Raw genomic sequence first — 22,383 nt, 5'->3', positions numbered from 1 at the left:
ATCTTTCAGTTACAATCACATAATTTTTTTGTAAAATTATCAATTAAACGTTAAAAAAAAGAAGGATAAGGAAAGCATTCAAGGGCCTAGTAACATTGCTTCAAGAAAACTTTGCATTAAATTTTTGGTTACTAGGTGGGACAGGGGATGGCCTTGGTGGGCTTTCCTCTTCCTTTTATTTTATCTTTGTATCTATTAGAGAAAGCACTACTTACTTACACAATCATGAAATATGTAAACTCAAATACTGAGCTTCAAACACACAATCAGTTCATGAAAGAAAATGGATGCTGGTTGGAAAAAGAGAAAAGGCTTTTGTCATGGCATGCGCCAAATTGGAAGAACAACTTGGACAAGAGCCTTTCTTTGTCTAATCAAGAGCTTAATGCATGACAAACCCTAAGTTTTCTTTGAATGTAGGATGCTTAAAGCTTTCAGAAAATGGGGTTTCATGAATCTGATGCATGTGTCATTGACTTCACAGTGTTTGCATTTCCATTATATAATTACACAATTTACACTGAAACCTGTCTCATATTTGGCCTTCAATCTTCTATAATAAAAGTCTGACGAATTTCCAAGTTTTTTCCTCGGCAATATTGTGTTAATCTGAAGCTTTTAAGAACATAGGTATACTTAGATCCCAAAAATTTCAAGTTAAAACTTCAAACATTGAGTAAGAGGCTTTTGAGGAGTTATTAACTAATGGAAATAAGGCCATTAGCCTATTTATTATCATGTCTTTAGTCAGGAATAAAAACCTATTTAAAAGACAGCTGGATAAAGAAGGGGTAATTTAGTTCAAAATGAAATATGAGACATACAAAACACTGGTACTGCTGCTCTCAACACCCAGTAGTGGGGGTGAACAAACTCTCTATGAGGGAGACAAATAACAGCCCAAATGGACAAGTGGCTGGTTAGGAACGAGGACTATTTCATGAGGCTTTAGGCTCCTTTTCATGGGGAATGAGGCATTTGGTGGTGCTGGAAGGGGCAGGGGGCTTTCACAGGGAGAATACTGATAGTAGTCATTAAATTTTAATTTTATTTTTTTCTCTTATAAATCATGAGCACAACTTTATATAAGCATTTTATAGAAATTGTAAAATATTTGATTATGGAATAAATATCTGAACACTTCAATTTCATTTTAATATCTTTACAAAGTATACTGAACGTATAATTACTTAAAGATCTGTTACAAATAGCAGTGATAGAGGAAACAAAGCAGTACAGATATTTTCTCTATTGTGGAAAGTCCTATGGCCACACTGCTGACAGGCAATGGAATAATTAAGGATTGATTATAATTAAATGAGGGCCACATTGAACAGCACAAATGCCAACAAAACAGTACTTGGAGGTAACAAGTTGAAATTATTTGGAATATTTTATTGTAAATAATAGGTGGTATTTGATACGGTCTATTGCATAAAAACAATTATAAACAAAAATACTTGAAACATATAGGAGCTAGTCTTGAATGGTAATTGATTCATGGCAAGAAAGTGACATACCACTGGTAATAATGTAACTAAATGTATTGAATGTAAATGCAGCATTTTGATGTCTATGATATGGGCATTACTGATGCCAAATGCTGGACCATCTACTTTTACTAGTTCAATATATGTAGTTATACTATTACTAGTGGTATGTCACTTTTATCCCTAATTATCATTCAAGACTAGCTCTTTTATGAGTATTTTTTTACCAATTATTCTTATGCAATAGACCTTATCATGTAGCACCTATTATTTACAACAAATATTTCAAATAATTTTAACCTACCTTGAAATACTGTTTTATTGGCATTTACACTGTTCAATATGGCACACATTTGATTGTAATCAATCCTCCTTAAACCAGAGCCTGTTAGCAGTGTGCCCACAGGGCTTTCCATGATAAAGAAAAAATATCTATTGCTTCATTTCCTCTATCAATTTGCTATTTGTAACATAACAAGTAAGTAACTATATGTTTACTATTTAGTTGCAACAATATTTGAAATAAACATTATAACCAATGTAGAGAATGACAATAGTATTTTATTATATATGAACACAACTGGTTTTAAGCATTTGATATTTGTTAATTAAAATTATCAATTCACATCATATTTACATGGTTACTTTTTTAGATTTCCTATGCATTTCTATGTATAAACCCATTTTTGGTACCTATAAAAGATAACAGATAATGTGTTGATAACTAAATGAATGTTTGGAAGATTGAAAGACGTGCACGTGTTTAGGGGTATGGTTCACGGTATGTCTGATCATTTTTTGGTGGAATGAAAATAGTTGTAGCAAAAGAGTGGAGGAACAGACTAGGTGGATGTAAAAGAGAGCTAGTGAGGGTTGAAGAGCTAATAAAACCGGGGGTAAAAAGTAAATACCAGGAAAGGTTGAAAATGACATATGACGAAGTGGAAGTTAGTAAAAGAAAATTTTGTTTTGCAAGTGATGTGTGTAGCAAGAAGGTTGTTGGAGGCAGCATGAGGAAGGGCAGTGAATGGTGGAATGAAGAAGTGAAGGTAAAAGTGGAAGAGAAAAAGAGGGCTTTTGAAGAATGGCTGCAGAGTAATAGTAGAGAGAAGTATGAAAAATATAGAGAAAAATGTGGAAGTAAAGCGCAAGGTACGTGAGGCAAAGAGGGCAGCTGACCTGAGGTGGTGTCAAGGATTGGGTCATTCATATGAAGAGAATAAGAAGTTTTGGAAAGAAGTGAAGAGAGTAAGGCAGGCTGGCTCAAGAATTGAAGAGACCGTGAAAGATGGAAATGGAAGGTTGTTAAAAGGAGAGGAGGCAAGGAAAAGACGGGCGGAATATTTTGAAAGTTTACTGAATGTTGAGGATAATAGGGAGGCAGATATAATTGCTGTTGCAGGTGTTAGGTGACAGTGATGGGAGATGGGAATGAGAGAGAGATTACAATAGATGAAGTGAGGAGAGCACTAGATGAAACGAGAGTAGGAAAAGCGTCTGGTATGGATGGTGTGAGAGCTGAGATGTTGAAGGAAGGGGGTGTGACTGTACTTGAATGGTTGGTGAGATTGTTTAATATGTGTTTTGTGTTGTCAATGGTACCAGTAGATTGGGTTTGTGCATGTATTGTACCACTATATAAGGGTAAGGGATATGTGCATGATTGTTGTAATTCAAGAGGTATTAGTTTGTTAAGCGTAGTTGGAAAAGTGTATGGTAGAGTAATGATTAATAGGATCAAGGATAAAACAAGAGAATGCAATCTTGGAAATACGGTGGTTTCAGAAGAGGTAGGGGTTGTATGAATCAGATTTTTACAGTAAGGCAGATATGCGAGAAATATTTAGCAAAAGGTAAGGAGGTGTATGTTGCGTTTATGGATCTGGAGAAAGCGTATGATAAGAGTAGATAGGGAAGCAATGTGGAATGTGATGAGGTTATATGGAGTTGGTGGAAGGTTGTTGCAAGCAATGGAAAGTTTTTACAAAGGTAGTAAAGCATGTGTTAGGATAGGAAATGAAGTGAGTGATTGGTTTCCGGTGAGAGTGGGGCCGAGACGGGTGTGATGTCGCCGTGGTTGTTCAACTTGTATGTTGATGGAATGGTGAGAGGTGTGAATGCTCGAGTGCTTGGACGAGGATTAAAACTGGTAGATGAGAATGACCATGAATGGGAGGTAAATCTGTTGTTGTTTGCGGATGATACTGTACTGGTTGCACACACAGAAGAGAAGCTTGGCCGATTAGTGACAGAATTTGGAAGTGTGTGAGAGAAGGAAGTTGAGAGTTAATGTGGGTAAGAGTAAGGTTATGAGATGTACGAGAAGGGAAGGTGGTGCAAGGTTGAATGTCATGTTGAATGGAGAGTTACTTGAGGAGGTGGATCAGTTTAAGTAATTGGGGTCTGTTGTTGCAGCAAATGTACGTCAGAGAGTGAATGAAGGTTGCAAAGTTGGGGGCAGTTAAGGGAGTGGTAAAAAATAGAGGGTTGGGCATGAATGTAAAGAGAGTTCTATATGAGAAAGTGATTGTACCAACTGTGATGTATGGATCGGAGTTGTGGGGAATGAAAGTGATGGAGACAGAAATTGAATGTGTTTGAGATGAAGTGTCTAAGGAGTATGGCTGGTGTATCTCGAGTACATAGGGTTAGGAACGAAGTGGTGAGAGTGAGAACGGGTGTAAGAAATGAGTTAGCAGCTAGAGTGGATATGAATGTGTTGAAGTGGTTTGGCCATGTTGAGAGAATGGAAAATGGCTGTCTGCTAAAGAAGGTGATGAATGCAAGAGTTGATGGGAGAAGTACAAGAGGAAGGCCAAGGTTTGGGTGGATGGATGGAGTGAAGGAAGCTATGGGTGATAGGAGGATAGATGTGAGAGAGGCAAGAGAGCGTGCTAGAAATAGGAATGAACGGCGAGCGATTGTGACGCAGTTCCGGTAGGCCCTGCTGCTTCCTCTGATGCCTTAGATGACCGCGGAGGTAGCAGCAATAGGGGATTCAGCATTATGAAGCTTCATCTATGGTGGATAACAGGGGAGGGTGGGCTGTGGCACCCTAGCAGTACCAGCTGAACTCGGTTGAGTCCCTTGTTAGGCTGGGAGGAACATAGAGAGTAGAGGTCCCCTTTTTTGTTTCATTTGTTGATGTCGGCTACCCCCCAAAATTGGGGGAAGTGCCTAGGTATATAGATGTATGTATGTATGAAAGATACAATCTACTTTCTATTTTAATTGAAATTTTCTATGACATTACTACCATCTAAATCTATGAATATTTTAAAAATCATTAACCTTTAAAATACTCCTTCAAAATGCTACAATAAAAAGAACTTCAAAATGCTACAATAAAAAGAATACTGCAACCATTTGCAAAATTGTTTCAAGAACACAATTTCTTTTACTTTGAGCTTGTCTACAGGTAATTACTCCTCTCATTGTCATAAACAATTGATCACGACCTGAGTATTTTTCTTTCCTCCGTTCTAGTGCCTTAGGTGCAATTCCAAAATCCCTTCAAGTTTAGCCTACGTATCAAGAACTCCATTTACATTCTCTTTACAAAATATTACTGTTAAACTATTCATTAGGTATAACTACTCCTTTAAGCCTTTCATGAATAATCTTGAAGTTTTACATTAAGACTACTCTTAGAACATCTAGGAATATTCAATTTAAAACTACTTCACTAATGGTTTCTTTCTCATGAAAATAACTCAAATTAAATTGCAATTCCTTCAACAAAACCTTTAAATATAAACCTAATAAGTAAAATGCTCCAACTATAACTATTATTACCTAAATTATATAGGTTATATTTTAGACTAGAGTATGAGACATGAGACAGTTAATTGAATCTTTTGTATAAACAATATGCAAAGCTTAAAACCAGTAAACGGGATTTCATCCTTTGGATAACAATTTTGTCATTCTAATGTTTTGAAGTATATTTCCTTCCCTAGATTGAGAAAGACAAATATCTGCTGCAAAAAAAAAACATTTGGAATGTTACACATGACCAGAAAAATTAAAATATTTTGCAAAAATGATTGATTTGACCAAAATTACTAAAATATTTTATCTGAAAAAAAAAAAAAAGTTTCCAAACAATCTACTTATTTTGAAATGGGTATATTTTTCTACTGTGGATATAACCTCAATTCCACACACACACACACACACACAGAGAGAGAGAGAGAGAGAGAGAGAGAGAGAGAGAGAGAGAGAGAGAGAGAGAGAGAGAGAGAGAGAGAGAGAGAGAGAGAGAGAGAGAGTGTGTGTGTGTGTGTGTGTGTGTGTGTGATTATATTAGCCTCCTAATGCTTAGTGACAATCTGTAAAGGGATTTTGACGAAGGAAAAATCTATTTCTGGGGAGAGACCTGTGACGCCCGGCGAAAAGTCCTTCTTTGTACTTTTTCTGATATAAATCTTCCAAATATACGAGAAAATTAAAAGCATGGAATGCAGAGGTTACAACCCTCGCGCGAGCACCTTGTTGGTGTCGTACATCTAAAAAGGGCGTTTGTAAAACACTATTCACAGGCTGTCTTCCATTTAGATAATCCCTTCATCAAAGGGGGAGGGCCGTGACAGGCCCTAGAGAATACAGTTGGGTTACCCTACCGACACCTACCACTCGCGCTCACCAGGTCATCCTTCTGTTTTGGACTTGCCCGCTAAGTTAAGTGTTTTGCCCAGTGTTTTTCGAAGTGATTGTCGTTAATTCAACATGACTGACGTTGATACTTCACCCTTACCAATGTTAAGTACCATAGTTTATTTTGGCAGCTTTTGACAGTACCGGGCATTTGTTCTGTTTCCAATATGGTGGTTTTTAGTTTTGGAAGCGATTGTCCGGCCGAGGTATCGGCAGCCATTTTGTGTTATGTTCGCTTCGGTAAATATTCTAGTTAATTTTGCCCATCTGGTACTCTGTCATCTAGGTTATATCACTTACGTTTTATGGCCTTTTAGTGTTATCATTAAGCTTTGGGACTTTAAAGGAGAAAAATGTCAGGAATTTAGGAGGATTGTAAGGAACAGGGTAACAGGAAGGAAAGTATTTGCTTAGGTATGAAAGAAATATGCGTAGGGGAATTAGTGGGAAGAACTAGTGGATATGGGGTGTCGAAAGGAGAAAGTGGTGGTGGTGGAACAGAGAGGTGCAAGAATCGGTTAAAAGAAAATCAAAGGCATTCAAGGACTGGAAAATAAGACAGGCACAGGGAGCAGAGGAAAGGTACAGAGAAGAGGAAAAAGATTCTAGGAGGAAAGTAGGTATAGCTATTGGAAGAGCAATTAAATGAAAGGCTAGGAACAAGGGGGAGAGAAAAGGATATCTACAAGATTTCAAGCTTAATGAAAAAGCAAAGACAGGATTTGGGGCAACTGGTAGTCATCAGGGATGGAGATGGAAATATATTGTAGGAGGATGAAGAGATTAAGAGGACATATTATGAGCAACTATTGAATACTGAAAATAAGAAAGAGCTGGGAGAAGAACAAAGGGTGGAAGGGACAGTGATGGAAATACAGAGTACAGAAGTGAAGCAGGCATTGAGTAGAAAGAAGAATGGAAAAGAGACAGGTACATCAGTTTCAAATTGAAATGGTCAAGAGGGAGAAGAATGGATGCTGGATTTATTGAGAACAATATGGGAAGAAGAAATAATGCCTTAGACTGGGAGAAGAGTGTAATGGTATCTAAATTTAAAGAGAAAGGTGACATCATGGAATCCAGTAACTACTGCGGAATTGAATTAAAAGAGCATGGTTTGAAAGTGTTAGAAGGGTACTATGTGAGACTGTAAAGATTGGGAAACAGCTGTGTGGTTTCATGAGGGAGAGGGGGGAGACTGTGGATGCCTTCTTTATAGTAAGGCAGTTATAGGAAAATACTAGATGGTAACCAAAAACTCTTCTGTGGTTTTGTAGATTTAGAGAAGTTTATGACAATACCAAGACAAGTAATGTTTTGGTGCTTGAGTAAGCGGAAAGTCCCGGAGATGTTGGTTAGAACGGTATTGAGGATTTACAAAAGAACTAAGACAAAAGAAAGAACAGTTGGAGAAACAGAAACTTTTGAAGTTAGTGTTGGATTACATCAGGGGTCAGCATTAAGCCTGTTTCTATTTGTATTGATCTGGGATGTGTTAAGTGGAGGGATCAGAAATGAAGAGTTGTGGGAATTGCTTTATGCAGATGATTTGTGATTACAGCTGAAAATGAGGAAAACTTCCAGAGAAGGGTGGTAAAGTGGTAAGAGACTTTGGAAAAAGGTGGTTTGATGGTGAATGTGGATTAAACTGAAGCCTTGGTTAGCAGTAAGGAAGGTAGGAACAGTAGGAACAGGCTAGCCATACATGAAAGTAGATTAGTTATAAAACAGATAGAACAATTTAGATATGTGGGATCTACTATAAATCAGGAGGGAGGATGTGAGGCTGAAGTTGATAATAGGATAAAAGCAGCATGGGGAAAGTGGAGGGAGGTAGCAGGAGTGGTATGTGATAGGAAAATGTCAATCAAGGGTGTTAACGTATGGATCAGAAACCTGGGCTTAAGATGAAAAGAGGAAGCAAAGCTTGAGAGAACGGAGATGAGAATGCTAAGGTGGATTATGGGAATATCACTGTTTATAAATTGGAAAATTATGAAATAAAAAGAATGGCAGGTGTAGTAAAGTTTACCAAGATGATAAGTGTGTCACAATTGAGATGGTGTGGGGACGTATTAAGGATGCATGTTGGGAGGGAGTGAGGAGGGCTTTGGAGGTACCTGTCAGGGGGAGAAGATCAAGAGGCAGAGAATTAGATGGTGAGATAAGGTGAAGGATATGAAGAGAAGCAGCTTGATGGAAGATGCCTTTGATCAAAGGCATTGGAGAGGGTGCATCAGGCAACCTAACTTAATTTAGGATATCGGTGGGGAAGCAGCAGCTTAGTAATACTATTTAGACCTCAAGTATGACAAATTTGGAAGTAATTTGTATATTTCCTAACAATATAAACTTGTAGCTATTTATAGAGGATATTACTTTCGGCAAAGCTAAAAGATGAGGCATTAGACTTTTTAGTGAGGGTTAACCACACCCACTTGTTAGTAGGGGTAGGGGTGGGAGTAGTAGCTACCCCACTCACTCAACACACACGGGTTGTGAACCCCACTTTCCTTGGAGGTAGGACTTTAAGGGGGACTGATGTTGGCGGGCCTAATTGTATACATAGCTACAGGTTTGCTTTGTTAAGAAAAATTCAAATTACTTCCAAATTTGTCATTTGTTCCGTCACTAAGACAAACCAACGCTATTTGTACGGGATGATTACCCTTTGGGAGGGTGGAAGTTCGTACCAGCTGGCCTTTTTGCTTTGACCCGGCTTTTTCCCCATTATGTGTTTCACACACAATTGGTGGAAACCCTACACCTTGCTAAAACCGTACTATGCATGGTCCGCGGCCTACGCAACCTGCGTACTTAAAAACTCGCACTAAGACTAGTCCAGGTATATTCTCAGTGTCATCAGACTCTTCCCAGGGTACCATGGATGTTACACAATCCCACCTGGCCAGGGGATATGGGGACATAACGAGTATACATATCTGTACCAGGTTGCACAAGGGAAATGGTTTAACCTGCAGACAGTGGAGGTCAGCTTTGTAGAGTACTGTAGGTGCTGTTAATTCCACAGGGTGGAAGATGAAAAAAAAAGAATGAGCCAGTCACTCATTCCAGACAACCATGATTACACTCTACCCTCCCTCATCTGCTACTTGTCCATCAAGGAGCCTGAGGTTTTAACACCACTTATTGTGTAGCCACACACAGGATCCATTTAGAATGTCTCTACATTCCTATGGGTCACGTCTTGCAGGTAGTGGGCGGTGGTCATTTGACACTCCTACATGCTCGCTGACAAGGCCAGCTTCACAGAGTAGTCTTATAAACGCTAGGGCGTATTCCTGCCCCTAATGTTATGAGCTCTTGGTCATTTCTATGAGAAGGACAAGGATTGGATGCTTGGTCTATGTCCTTGCAAATGAGTCAAGAACATGTTCTTGGTGATCCTTCTCTTGATTTCCCAAAGCTGACGAAGAGTACCGACACTTCGGGGCGAGCTCTAGTAGTTTCCTTGAGGTAAGGCCTCCAGTTTCTCTTTGGCATACTAACTGTTGATCTGGATATCATTGGTCATACTGCAAAGGACTCCCAAACTAAAGGGTTCGGATTCTGGGATCTGAGCTGTCAGAAACGAAGTCAAGAATTACTTTCCCCACTGTCGTGAATGAAAGCCGTTAAGGACGTCCCATGGGGTTCACCGGCTCTTTTGGCTAAAGCCAACATGAGCGGAAGACCTGTCATCGAGGTCAGGTGAACATCTGCTGCCTGTTGTCCTAGGTCGAGGTCTCCGTTCCAACTAAGGGTATGTAGGGTGGAAACTGTATGAGGAAGGGCGATGCCGACGTAGAGGAGAGGTCAATTTCTTTCGGTCTCAAGGCGAGGCTCGAAGACTAGCAGGGGGCCTTTCATTGCAGAGACCTAGAGAAGCTCCTCCAGAAGGTAACCGAGAACTCCACTAATGGTGGCATAGTGGCATCGAGGGGAGGGATACCCCTTCCATGATACCAACTTACAGTACACTTAGCTTGGATGGCCGAAACCGAAAATCTATGCAGGTATCCATACATCCTCTTTGGAACCTATTGCGGAAGAGACTCAGAGGAGAAGCTGAATAGTCTCCAGGCATGAAGTCGCAGCAAAGATACTGCTTTGTAAAAGATGTTCACATGTGGTTGTTAGGAGTCACTGAGGGGGTTCTCACAGGATCTCCGTCGGGAGTTGCGAGCAGCAAAGATACTGCTCTGTGAAAGATGTTCACATGTGGTTGTTAGGAGTCACTGTGGGGATTCTTTTAGGATCTCCGTCGGGAATTGCAGGAGTCAACAGGGCGTGACCAGTCTGCTGGGCAAGACGAATCTTGCTGGCGACACAGTCTGCTGGGCAAAAAGATCAAGAGCGGGGGATGGATAAATCCAATTCCCGTAACATCTCTCAGGATCTACGTCAGTAGGCGAGAAGAGTCTTCTAACGAGACAAGACTGCTGATGACAAGGCCTGCTCTGAAGGACAATGGCGGAGAATGGGCAAACTCAATTCGCATCATAGGAATCCCCCCGGTGGGGAGACCAACCAGGGAAAGGAAGATTCTCTCGCGGAGGGGAAAGGCAACCACCGTTGTTGGCGATCTTTCCAGCAAGCAGAAAGATTGCTGCCCAGTGGCTTGTGGAGGGACTATTCCCTCAGCAGGAGTGTGGATGAATCCCTCTCTTTGCTGGAAAAATCCTCCAAAGGGGACACTATCGGGTGAAGGAAGTCCTTTCTGCGGACGTGAGACACACGATCAACATCTGCCGTGGTCGGTAATTCTTCCCACAAGCAAGAAGATAATTGACCAGGGGTTGGAGGGATTCTCCCACGGAAAGACGAGTTCCAGCACCTGACACCTCTAGGAGGTTTAAGAGATGGTACCGTTCGGACTCTGATCAGAGCCCAGAGGCCAACCCCTTTTCTTCGATGCATCTGGAGGGAGATTTCAACACGGGGAAACCGGAAAATAGGGGGATCCTACGGATCCTACTCCTGCTCCTATTCGTACCTCAGAAGAGGCTGGATTTGAAGGAATCCAAAATGGGCTTGATGAACCCGGGTAAAACAGTGACTTGAAGAGACGTAACCACTGGTGCCTGAAAGTGTGTCTTGTACAGGGAAGACTTCTGTCATTCTCCTTCTAGAATCCCGTCAATCTGAGGAAAGAACATCATGACGACAAACGTGTTCAAGGGTACCTGTCTCTGATAAGGATGCCAAGATTTACTTCAATCCTCCTATCTTGGTAAAGTCGGGGTGAAATCTAGGTGGTAACGAAGGTTAGCTACCGAGTCTGTTAGGATCAGTCCGTCGTACTGAAGTTTTGTAAGGATCGGCTTCAGAGAACGAAGCCAATCCTTACAAACCAACTTGACCCTAGGGTAAACCTCCTTGTGAGAGCTGCTAGATGGTCGAAGATACTTGATCAAATCTTGGAGTAAGAGTTCTAGCACATCAAGCCGTGGAGTCAAAAAAATTAACTACCCTCCACCCACACAAAGGTTGGCACTGTAGGAACAACAATACTCTCTCTCCCTCTAAGCCAGTGGCTCTGACTCCCCTGTAGCTTCCTGTGTGCATGCGCACAACAGACAAATACACCACAGCTAGAACTGTGAAGTGCATAGTTCCATAAAGATTTTTTTTTTTTTGCATGAAAAAAAAATCATTATATTGAGTGTTATCAATATCATATCAAATAAAATTAGGGGGGCTGCAGTTCCACAGTACTTATCACGAGCCGCCACTGCCTGCCAGACACGATCTCCAAAGAAAGAAGTAGGAGAAAACCCCTCATAAGGGATAAGGCTTCTGAGATTCCCTGGTGGCCGTTGGTGATTCTACCCACTAGCGGGAAGCTGTTGGAGGTTGCTGGAACCCAGGAACCTGGAAGATTGCTCAGGAGCAATCACACACGGACGGACAATGGTGAACCGACAAGCGACGAAGTGATGGCAAACGCTGAGGGGCTGGCAAATGATGGACAGCTGGCAAAATGCCGAGCAGTTGGCGAAATACCAAGCAGTTGGCGAAACACCAAGCAACTGGCAAAACACCAAGCAACTGGCGAAACGCAAAACAGCTGGCTAACGACGAGCAGCAGGCTGCTAACAGCATCTGGAGCTCTCTGGCAGTTATCCATCCAAGTACTAATCGGAGAATGACGAGAGACTGGAGAATGACGAGCAGCTGACAAACCACTAACAGCTGGCAAGTGACGAGTCACTGGCGAACGTCGCAAGGCTGGCAAACAACAAGTCAAAGGAGAGTCCAAATAAGCAGGCAAGTGTCGAGAAACACTTAGGCTGTTGGCGAGACTGTCGATGATGATCTCGCGATGGCAAGAGAAGAGAAAATGAGGCCAGTCACAAGGTGACTAGTGACGCTCTCTAGAAGGACAATCTTGGTGAGGGGTAAGAATCACAGTGACTAGTGACAAACAAGCGAAGCACTCCTGCTCCTGCAGAATGAGTAAGAAGATCACCTGAAGGCAAGTGGTGAGAAGCTGACGAGTGAAAAGCACATGCACGAGCCTGATGGAGGCAAGATAAATGCTGGCAATCTCGCGAGGAGTGAAGGTCACGAGGTGATGAGTAACAATAATCCGAAGACGAATGACAAAATGCTGGTGAGACAAACAGCTGACTAGTCACCAGAGCCCAAAGAAGCAGCACAACGGTCCTTGATAGGGTTGAAGAGACATCTTACACGGGAGGGAGGGAAGAACGTCCAGAGTGGTGAGGAGTAATGAGCTCACAAGTCTGACGAAACCCCGGAGGGGAACGTCTGCGCGGTTCCTCCTAAGAGGGAACCTATCTGAGTCAGACGAGAAGAAAATAGGTTTCTCGAAGGTTTTGGGAACCAAGTCGCTATGGGGGTTCTGACTCGCGAGCGAGAGGAGACTAACCCCAGGAGAGACTTGCCTCAGGCTTTGCTCCACCCCCGACAGAAGAGTCGGCTCAGCATGGGGGAGAGCATAGTCTTTGGCATCGAAACAGCAACTATTGCCAAGAGATGTAGCTGTAGTTCATTTATATAATTCATGCTTTGATAAATGAGTCTTTACTGATGAAAATCAAAATATCATTGCTATTTTTCCACTTCCTTTTCTATTTCGATATTTTAAAATAAAAATTGCAAATATATGGCTTTCAATATAATTTCTCAAGATTTAGCAATATACTTGTCTCTGGTAAAGGAAAGTTCTCCATCATTAAGGAGAGCAACCCAAAACCTGGGAAGGCTAACTCTCTCGGACGGGAAAGTTGTCCAACCCCTGGAGGCAGACCGAGCAGCCCTCTCTGCTTCCCGTCAACAAGCATTGTTCAAGTTGACAGTCTGCATCAAGCGCTCCCTGTGAAACGTAGCTGAAGTTCTGAGTTCACCCCGAAGGAATAACCTGACTGGAACACCCGAAGGAGTCCAGGATGCTACTGCTCTCATTCCTACGCCCTCTTGGAAAGGACCTCATCTTCTTATGGGAAAGGTTGCAATCAATGTGCTGATCAAGAACTGCCACAGGCAGAGGAGAACAGGACTGTGACGGCGTAGGGGACAGCAAATTCCACAGGAACAAACTGCTCTGCTATTTTACATCGGCTGTTTTAGTCGAAAAAAGTACAGCATTGCTAGCTGAGGAATACCAAAAAAAAAAAAATATGAAAGAAAAAAAACTCCTCGGGAGAAGCACCTTATCTGCAAATAGGAAAGGTGTGCCCCCGGAGAACAGAAACATACAAAGGGCTGCACACTCCCTTCACCAGCCGACATCGTCAGGAGAGCGGCAGTGCAATAACTGTATATAAAACAAAACAAAAAAAATACAATTAATTCTGGTAGGTGGGAGAACTACTCGACCCTCTGACAGGAAGAGGGTTCCCTTAGGGGGAGCGGACAAGCTAAAGGATATGTACTCCCTTCACCAGCATCGAGAGCTGAAAAAGTTGAATTACACAGTTATTATTTCAACTTAATCACGAAAGAAAACCATTCGGGAGTGGAACCCATCCCCCGAATAGGAAAGGTGTTTCCCCATAGTGGAGCTACCAGCAACTCGCGTAACGAGTGAAAAAGAGCAAGACCAAAGTCAAGCACTGTGAAGGCTGCAAGCAGTTTCCTCCAAGAAATCTTAGGGGGGAGAACGGAAGAGTATCGAAACAATGACGACTTCCCAGCGGTGGGGACCAAGTCACTCGGATGGCCACCAGCCTGCGGGTTGTCCCTCGTCCAAAGAGGGGGGGAAGATTGTAAGAGAAGGTTCTCCGCCGTTGAGAACCTGCCGCACTATGCCATCACACAAACAGCAACATTCACAGTAAAGAAAGGCTTAAACTACTGTACAGTATATATAAAAACATTACTGTATATAAAGAAAAACATAAGATTACGAAAAACAATTAACCCTTTTACCCCCAGGCTCTTTGGAAATTTCCAACCCTTAACCCCAAAGGGGTTATTTTTTCCCCAGCACATTTTGCAGCATATTTTCTTTAAATTGCTCTAACAGCCTTAATTTTTGTCATAGAGAGGTAAGGTTGGTCTCATTCTCTTGGAAAATGCCTGAATTTTCATAAAAAATTATCAAAAATATGAAAAAATTTTTATTGCATTTTTTTGCATGGACGTACCGGTACGTCCATGGGGGTAAAGGGATGGCTTTTGTGAAACGTACCAGTACGTCCTTTGGGGGTAAAAGGGTTAATGGCCGGTAAGTTGGAGCAGAGAGAGACAACGTCTCCCCAACCCAAAAGCAAAGTGGGGTTCACAGCCCAGGTGTGAGTGATCGGGGTAGCTACTAACCCCCACAACCCCGCTAAATAGCGTTTGGGTGATTAACCCTCACTAAAAGTCTAATGGCTCGTATTTAAGCTCAGCTGAGAGTAATATCCCCTACAAATAGCGTTGGTTTGTATTAGTGACGGAACAAACCGATAGCTTCCCCAATGATTTAAAATTATTCTATTTAGAACTTTGTTTCTCGAACTTATCTCATACAAAAGCGTAATCTTTCTTTACAGAGCATACTTGGTTTTCACTTTAACTAAAATATATGGAAAATAATTCTAACACTGGGCCTTTATAAGTAATTTTCGGTTCCTCGTTATTACAAGAGGGAAGGAAATATGACTTATTTTGAAACATGAGCATAACATCAATTAGCATTTTTTTACTTCTATGGTATATTTATAATACAGTACCAAGAATTATACGTGTGTTGATTGCTAAAATATAAGCTATTCCTCCCCCCTGAAAAAGAGAAAGGTGACAATCGCACTGGCAAGATGTGGCTAATTAGAGAGCAAGTCTTTTTTTTGTCCAATAGCTACTATCTTACGCATTTGTTTATATCTTTTATGAGAACACAGGCCTGCTAAAATTTCGAAGTTGTGTAGAAGAAAATTCAATGATGCTTCTAATAATTGGATGACAGTCTTGAAGGGCAGAGATAAAATAGTATACATAGATAAAGATGATATGATATTCATAGAATTAGAACAGAGGTTATATTCACATGCAATTAATGAACTTTAATACACATTGTAGAATTAATTGCTAATAAGATGATTAATATAAATTTCCCTTCAGACACACATTTAGATTACTTGTTTACAGTACTTTAAACAATTCTAAAAATTATACGATCTAGAAGTATATATATTGAGAGGTACAGAGGAAATTAACATTTGATTTAACAGTTAGTTAATGAAAATTGAAAGCATTTGCAGCAAATTTCTAAGGAAGAAGTCCTTCCTCATTTTCATTTGTTGGTCTTAATGGATTGTTAATGTTAAATTACCTCCTTATACAAATAAAATAACAATGATACATAAAAACAAATTCATTTAACATTAATTATAGTAATTCCAGATAATTAAGAGGTAATAAGAATCTACTAACATTTGATATATTTGTATTGACCAACTAATTTTCAAGCAACTAAACATATGATTGCATTTGTTTAATATCAAATAATAATTAGGAAATTGCAATCTGAATTTTAATTAGAAACTCTAAAGCTCATTAATGTAGATCTGGGCATAACTTTTCAGGTTAAATTTTGGGAGTTTAGAATTTACGCGAAAAAATAGCATCACATGTATTTTCTAACAGTAAGATACTTGGGATAAAAACTAACTAAAATTACCTTTATATACAAAGACTTTGTAAGATTAAGAGCTACTAAAGTACTGTACTTGCTACTTGACCGAGTAAAAGTCAATTGCTTTTATAATAAAACTCACGACTTTCAGAAATAAAGAAACTGATAAACTCGAAATAATCTGGTAAAATCATTGTGGTAAATATTCATATTAAATACTTATTTACTGTAACTTTGCTTTTTTTTCTAATCTTCAGTTAATGATTGCTATCGAACCAATAGGATATAAATGGAGTGACCATTGTAACACACAGCCCATTAAAATCTCAATAACTCTGGTCAATTGACCCTTTAATATTTCTCGCATGTATTTCAACAATTCAGAAAAGTTTGATGATAGACAGGCCACTTTAGTTGAGATGATCCTTTTTGATATTAGACATTAACTTAATTGTTTTGTCTTCCTCAGAAACTTTGTGGAATTTTTCTGTAATATATCCCAAATTATTTGGTGATCTTCCTCTTGATGTCATTAGGAATATCTCACATGACTTGCGCTTTAATCTTCCGTTTTGAGCAAGCAGCTACAAATACTTTCCTTTCTCTTGATTCTAGTCTGGAAAATAAATAAAATATGTTAAACTGTACTGTTATATCAGTCTTATTCAAAAAATTTTATGGTAAACTTCAACATGAAGAGTATACTTTTAGTAAAAAATTCTGCAGGATAAACTAACAAGAATATAAAATAAGTGGAAATAAAGAAAAACTAAACATATCCATGACATTTACAATAGCAAATATTATAACCAAACGTGTATCTTACAAAATGAAAAAGTATTCCCCCCTAATTTCTAACAAGGAAATACTTCACTGCAATAATCGAATAACTGGCCTTTGGTAATCCACCGATTGACAGGGGCTCCCTTAATCCTTCAATTATCAAAATATCCTCAATAAACCATAATTCCCTGAATAAAACACTATCCTACACCAATAAAGATACCTGGTCAAACACACAATATTCACAAAAAAAAAAAAAATGAGGAAAAATTTTATGTATGAATTTAGAACAAAAATGACAAATTCGAAGATAATTTGTATTTTTCCTAACCATAACAACCTTAGCTATTGACATTGGGTTTACCTTTTAGCGCAGCTGAAATGACGAGCCAATAGTTTTAACGAGAGTTAATTACCCCCATGCTAGTTAGCGGGGGCCAGGGGAAGGGTAGCTTGCTACCCCTACCCCCCCCAAAAAACCGGTGACTTGCTTCACTTCACTTAGAGGTAGGACTTGACTTGGGGGTCAGGGATGGCGGGCACATATTTGTAAATAGCTAAGGTTTGTATGGTTAGGAAAAATACAAATTATCGATTATCTTCAAATTTTTCATTTGTTCCGTAACAGAAATACAAACCACGCTATTTACATTGGGTGACTTGCCTCTTAGGAAGGGTGGAAAGTCCCCAGCCTTACTGACTTCGGCTTGCCTGGGGGCTCGATCCCTCTGTGAGCAGCACTAGAGAAAGGGAGCCCCTGTACCTCACAAGTTCCTAGCATCGCTAGGAACGAGTGGCCTACATAAGCAGCGTGTGGAGGAGAGTGTGACTCGTCCTATGAAGTTGACCTTGAGACCTTCAGATAGGAATTCTAGGATAGGACGTTCCCAATACCACCTCGTCAGGGTATGGGAGACGCAACTGTATTAGGCTTAATACTAGGAGCACAAAGAAGCATGGGTTACCTGCAGGGGTCGAGGTCAGCTATGCGAGGACCAGGATGCTGCTTCCCCAAGAGAGGGGAGAATGAAGAAAGAAATAAGGGTCAGACATACTCTTTCATTCATGCAGACTAAGACCGGGTAACAACGACCTCAACCTACTGCTACTTGTCCAATAAGGAGCTTGAGGTTAGACCAGCTGTTGTGCAGCCACCACAGGACAGATAGAAAACGTATCGAGGCTCCTGTGGGTCATGTCTTGCAGGTAGTGGGCTGTGAAGGTCGTTTGACGCTTCCAGACCCCAGCTGGAAGTACCTGCGTCACAGAGAAGTTTTTCTTGAAGGCCAGGGATGTAGCAATACCCCTGACATCGTGGGCCTGAGGGCGACGTGACGGAGGAGGGTCAGGATTCAAGGCATGGTGGTTAACCCTTCGAATCCAAGCTGAGATGGTGTTCCTGGTGACCCTCCTCTTGGTCCTGCCTGTGCTCACAAACAAAGCTTAAGGCTGAACGATAGCCTTTCACTGCCGAGACAGAAAGGCGCATTTCTTCCCGCAGATAAACGAGGAAGTACGCTATTGCTGGAATAGTGGCATCGAGTGGAGAGATACCCCTTCCACGACACCAACCACAAGACTCTCCACTTTGCTTGGTAGACTCCCTCAGAGGACCTTCGCAGGGGCCGAGACATTCTCTCCGCAACCTGTTGCGAAAAGCCTCTCTCCGCGAGGAGACGCTGGATAGTCTCCAGGCGTGAAGCCGAAGCGAGGCTACGGCCCTGTGAGGAGCGCCAGAGTGGGGTTGTCTGAGAAGCCTGTGTCGTGGAGGAAGTTCTCTCGGGAGCTCCGTCAGGAGCTGCAGAAGATCCGGAAACCTTTCCCCGTGATGCCATAGCGGAGCTACAAGAGTCAAGAGTCATCGAACAGTTGACCGATAGTCTGGTCCTGTTGAGCACCCTTCTCATCAGACAGAACGGTGGGAAGGCGTACACGTCGATGTTGTCCCACCGTTGCTGGAAGGCATCTTGCCAGAGTGCCTTGGGGTCCGGGACTGGGGAACAGTACAGGGGCAGCTTGAAGTTCAAAGCTGTCGCGAACAAGTCCACAGTCGTGGAACCCCACAAAGTCAGGACTTTGTTGGCTATCTGAGGATCCAAAGACCACTCGGTACTCACTATCTGCGAGGCCCTGCTCAGACTGTCGGCGAGCACATTCCCCTTGCCAGGAATGAAGCGAGCTGATAGTGTTATCGAGTGGGTTTCGGTCCACCTCAGAGTCTCTACTGCAAAGATGGGATAGCTGCTGCGAAAAAGTGCCTCCCTGCTTGTTGATATAAGCCACTACCGTGGTGTTGTCGCTCATTACCACCACGGAGTGACCCGCCAGGGACCGTTGAAACTGCTGAAGAGCCAGAAAGATGGCCTTCAATTCCAGCAGGTTGATGTGTAGGCACTTTTCTGATTCTGACCAAAGGCCTGAGGCCCTCTGGTTCATAACGTGCGCCCACCCACCCTTCTTTTGACGCGTCCGAAAACAGAGTCAATTCCGGGGGGAGGACGAGAAGACTCACTCCCTTTCGCAGGTTCTCGTCGGCCAGTCACCACCGCAAGTCCGCCTGTTCCAGAGACCCTATTGGGATCAGAATGTCCGGGGAATCGGATCCTTGATTCCACCGAGACTTGAGCCGCCATTGAAGGGATCTCATCCTGAGGCGGCCGTTTGAACCAGACGAGCCAGGGAGGATAGGTGACCTAAGAGACGCAACCATGATTGGGCAGGGAGTTCTTCTCGCCTGAGGAAGGGTTCCGCCACCCTTCTCAGCCTTGCTATCCAGTCGTCCGATGGAAAGGCTTTGTGGAGATTGGTGTCTATTAGCATGCCTAGATAAACCAGTCGTTGGGACGGCTGCAGAGAGGACTTCTCGAGGTTTACCACGATCCCCAGATCCTGGCAAAGATCCAGAAGCCTGTCTCGGTGCCGAAGAAGGGTCGACTCCGAGTCTGCTAGGATCAGCCAATCGTCCAGATAACGAAGGAGACGAATGCCGTTCCTGTGCGCCCAAGATGAAATCAGGGTGAAAACACTGGTGAACACCTGAGGAGCTGTGGAGAGACCGAAACACAGCACCTTGAACTGGTAGATCTTGTCGTCTAGGCAAAATCTCAGGTACTTCCTGGAAGACGGATGGATTGGGATCTGGAAGTACGCGTCCTTTAGATCCAGTGTGCACATGAAGTCTTGTGGTCTCACCGCAAGTGTGACCATGTCTGCTGTCTCCATGCTAAACCGGGTTTGCTTGACAAATCCGTTCAGAGCTGAGAGGTCGATGACAGTCTTCAGCCTCCAGTAGCCTTCTCTACAAGAAAGAGTCGACTGAAGAAGCCTGGGGAGCCGTCGACGACCTCCTGGAGAGCACCCTTCTCGAGCATGGTCTCGACTTCGGCCTGAAGGGCCAGCCCCTTTGCCGATCCCGTGGCATAGGGGCTCAACGACACTGGATTCGCTGTCAGGGGAGGTTGAGATGTTGTGAACGGGACGCGATAGTCTTGGCCGATCACTGAGACCGTCCAAGCATCGGCCCCGTGTTGCTGCCACCTGCGGACACAACTCTGAAGGCATCCCCCCACAGGTGGACATGCAGGGGGACTGCCACCCCTAGGGCTTGCGGCCGCGGCCGCCACCCCTAGGAGTCTTGCCTCCCCTGGAGGACTTACCACCCCTCTTGACCTTGGCTGGAAAGGGCTGGGGCTTAGACACCACCTTCTTAACTGCCGGTGCCTGCTTTGGAGCCTTACCAGTCTGTTGCTGCTGTTGTGGCGGAGCTGGAGGTTTATAGGGCCGAGCTGTAAGGGCCCTATGGAGGAGGGAGTCCGTGCTGGATTTCCTCCACCTCTCAGCCATTCGCTCCATGTCTTGAGGCTCAAACAGATTCTCCCCCAGAAGGGAAGCATGTCGGAGCCTACACACATCCACGGCGGGGACCTTCGGATGGAATCTCTCGGACACAGCATCGCGACGCTTCAACACCGAGTTGGCCCACAGGGTGGTAACCTGGTGCGCCAAAAACTCGATGGAGCGGGTGCCCGAGAGCAAGAAGGTCTCCAGGGCCTTCCTATTGGTCTCCTTGGACAAGTCCTCCGATCGCAATAGGATGCCCAGAGATACTAGCCAAAAGTCCAGCCCCGAAGTGGCCTGCATGGCACACTTAGCGACCTTCTCGTGGCTAAGGATCTCTGCCGCCGAGAACGACACCTGCCGGGCAGAGAGCTTCTCAAGGGGAACTCCCTTCGCCAGCTCCTCCACAGAGTGATGGAGCGGAAGAGAGAGGTTGGGCTCACCCAGAATCTCGAAGTACCTCCTCTGCTGAAGATGAGGAGGAGGGATGAGCTTGTTCCCGGCAGAGGAACGACTGGAGGAGGCAAGAAGCGCGAGCTGAGCGTTGGCCCTAGCTCTGGCACTCTTCAGACCCCGAGACCAGGGCAGAGCCGCACTGGACTTCGGGGCCTTCCGAATATCAAATACTTCATCCAAGATCGTGTCCTTGCCTTCACGGGGGGCGATGACTGGATCCATAAGCCTGTTAAGTTGCCTTATCAGGCTTAGGACCTGCCAGAAGGCATGTTCGGATTCTTGCTGATCTCCTCCCTGCGGGCTGGCAGCTAAGTCTCCTGCCCCAGGGATCTCTTCCTAGGGTGAAACGTGGAAATTCCCCCAGGTACCCGTGGGTTCCTGGTGAATCCTTGAAGAGGATTTCAGGACTGTCTTGGAGTCCTTGGATTCCCTCCTGGGAGGGATACAGGATCCCAACAAAGAGATTCGAGGGGCCCCTTCCTCACGAGATGATTCTCCTCCATGAAGCGAAGTCTCCCCCCTTGGTGCCGAGGCGAAGACTACCGCCCCACTGGACTCACCTGAGGACGGAAAGGCCTCGTCTACGGGAGAAGGAGAAAGCACTCGAGCAGGAGAAGGGGCCTTCGCGACCGACCTCTTGGGAACCAACTTCGCCCTGGGGGAAGTCACCACGAAGTCCACTCCTCTCTTTCTCTTCAGCGTAGGAGAGACAGCCGTTGGTTTGTTACCCTGGTCTGCGAGTGCTGGTTTCATAACCCTGACTAACGCCCGCGCCAGAGGACCAAACCAAGTCTGTTGCTCCAAGGACACAGAGTCCGAAATCCTCGCTAAAGGGAAAGGGATCGGGCGATCCTTTGGAGTGGACACCACAGTACCTGCCTGAAAAGGTGGGGAAGAATGATGTACTAACCTCTCCTCAGTAGTATCCTTGTCCTGCACTACCATCCTGTGTTTGGGTGGAGGCGATCCCGAGCGTTGTCTAGGAACACGCGTTCCTGCTGCTACCACCGGCTGCGGAATTCGCCGCGAACGATGGTCGCGCGAGGGCGAACGGTCGCGCAGGCGCGCAGGTGG

General features: G+C 43.4%; 1 protein-coding gene across 1 annotated transcript; it reads left to right on the top strand.

The window, feature by feature from the left end:
* The first annotated feature begins 7,116 nt into the window (after positions 1-7,116).
* LOC137620877 (uncharacterized) lies at positions 7,117-7,701 on the top strand. The gene is made up of 2 exons (XM_068351321.1): positions 7,117-7,261; positions 7,424-7,701. Exons 1-2 carry the CDS (start codon positions 7,117-7,119, stop codon positions 7,699-7,701), a joined length of 423 nt encoding a protein of 140 aa, XP_068207422.1.
* Positions 7,702-22,383: the final 14,682 nt, after the last annotated feature.

Source organism: Palaemon carinicauda, chromosome 27 (assembly GCF_036898095.1).
Source record: "Palaemon carinicauda isolate YSFRI2023 chromosome 27, ASM3689809v2, whole genome shotgun sequence".
In the NCBI taxonomy this organism is placed as follows: domain Eukaryota; kingdom Metazoa; phylum Arthropoda; class Malacostraca; order Decapoda; family Palaemonidae; genus Palaemon; species Palaemon carinicauda.
This window is presented reverse-complemented; position numbering and strand designations above follow the sequence as displayed.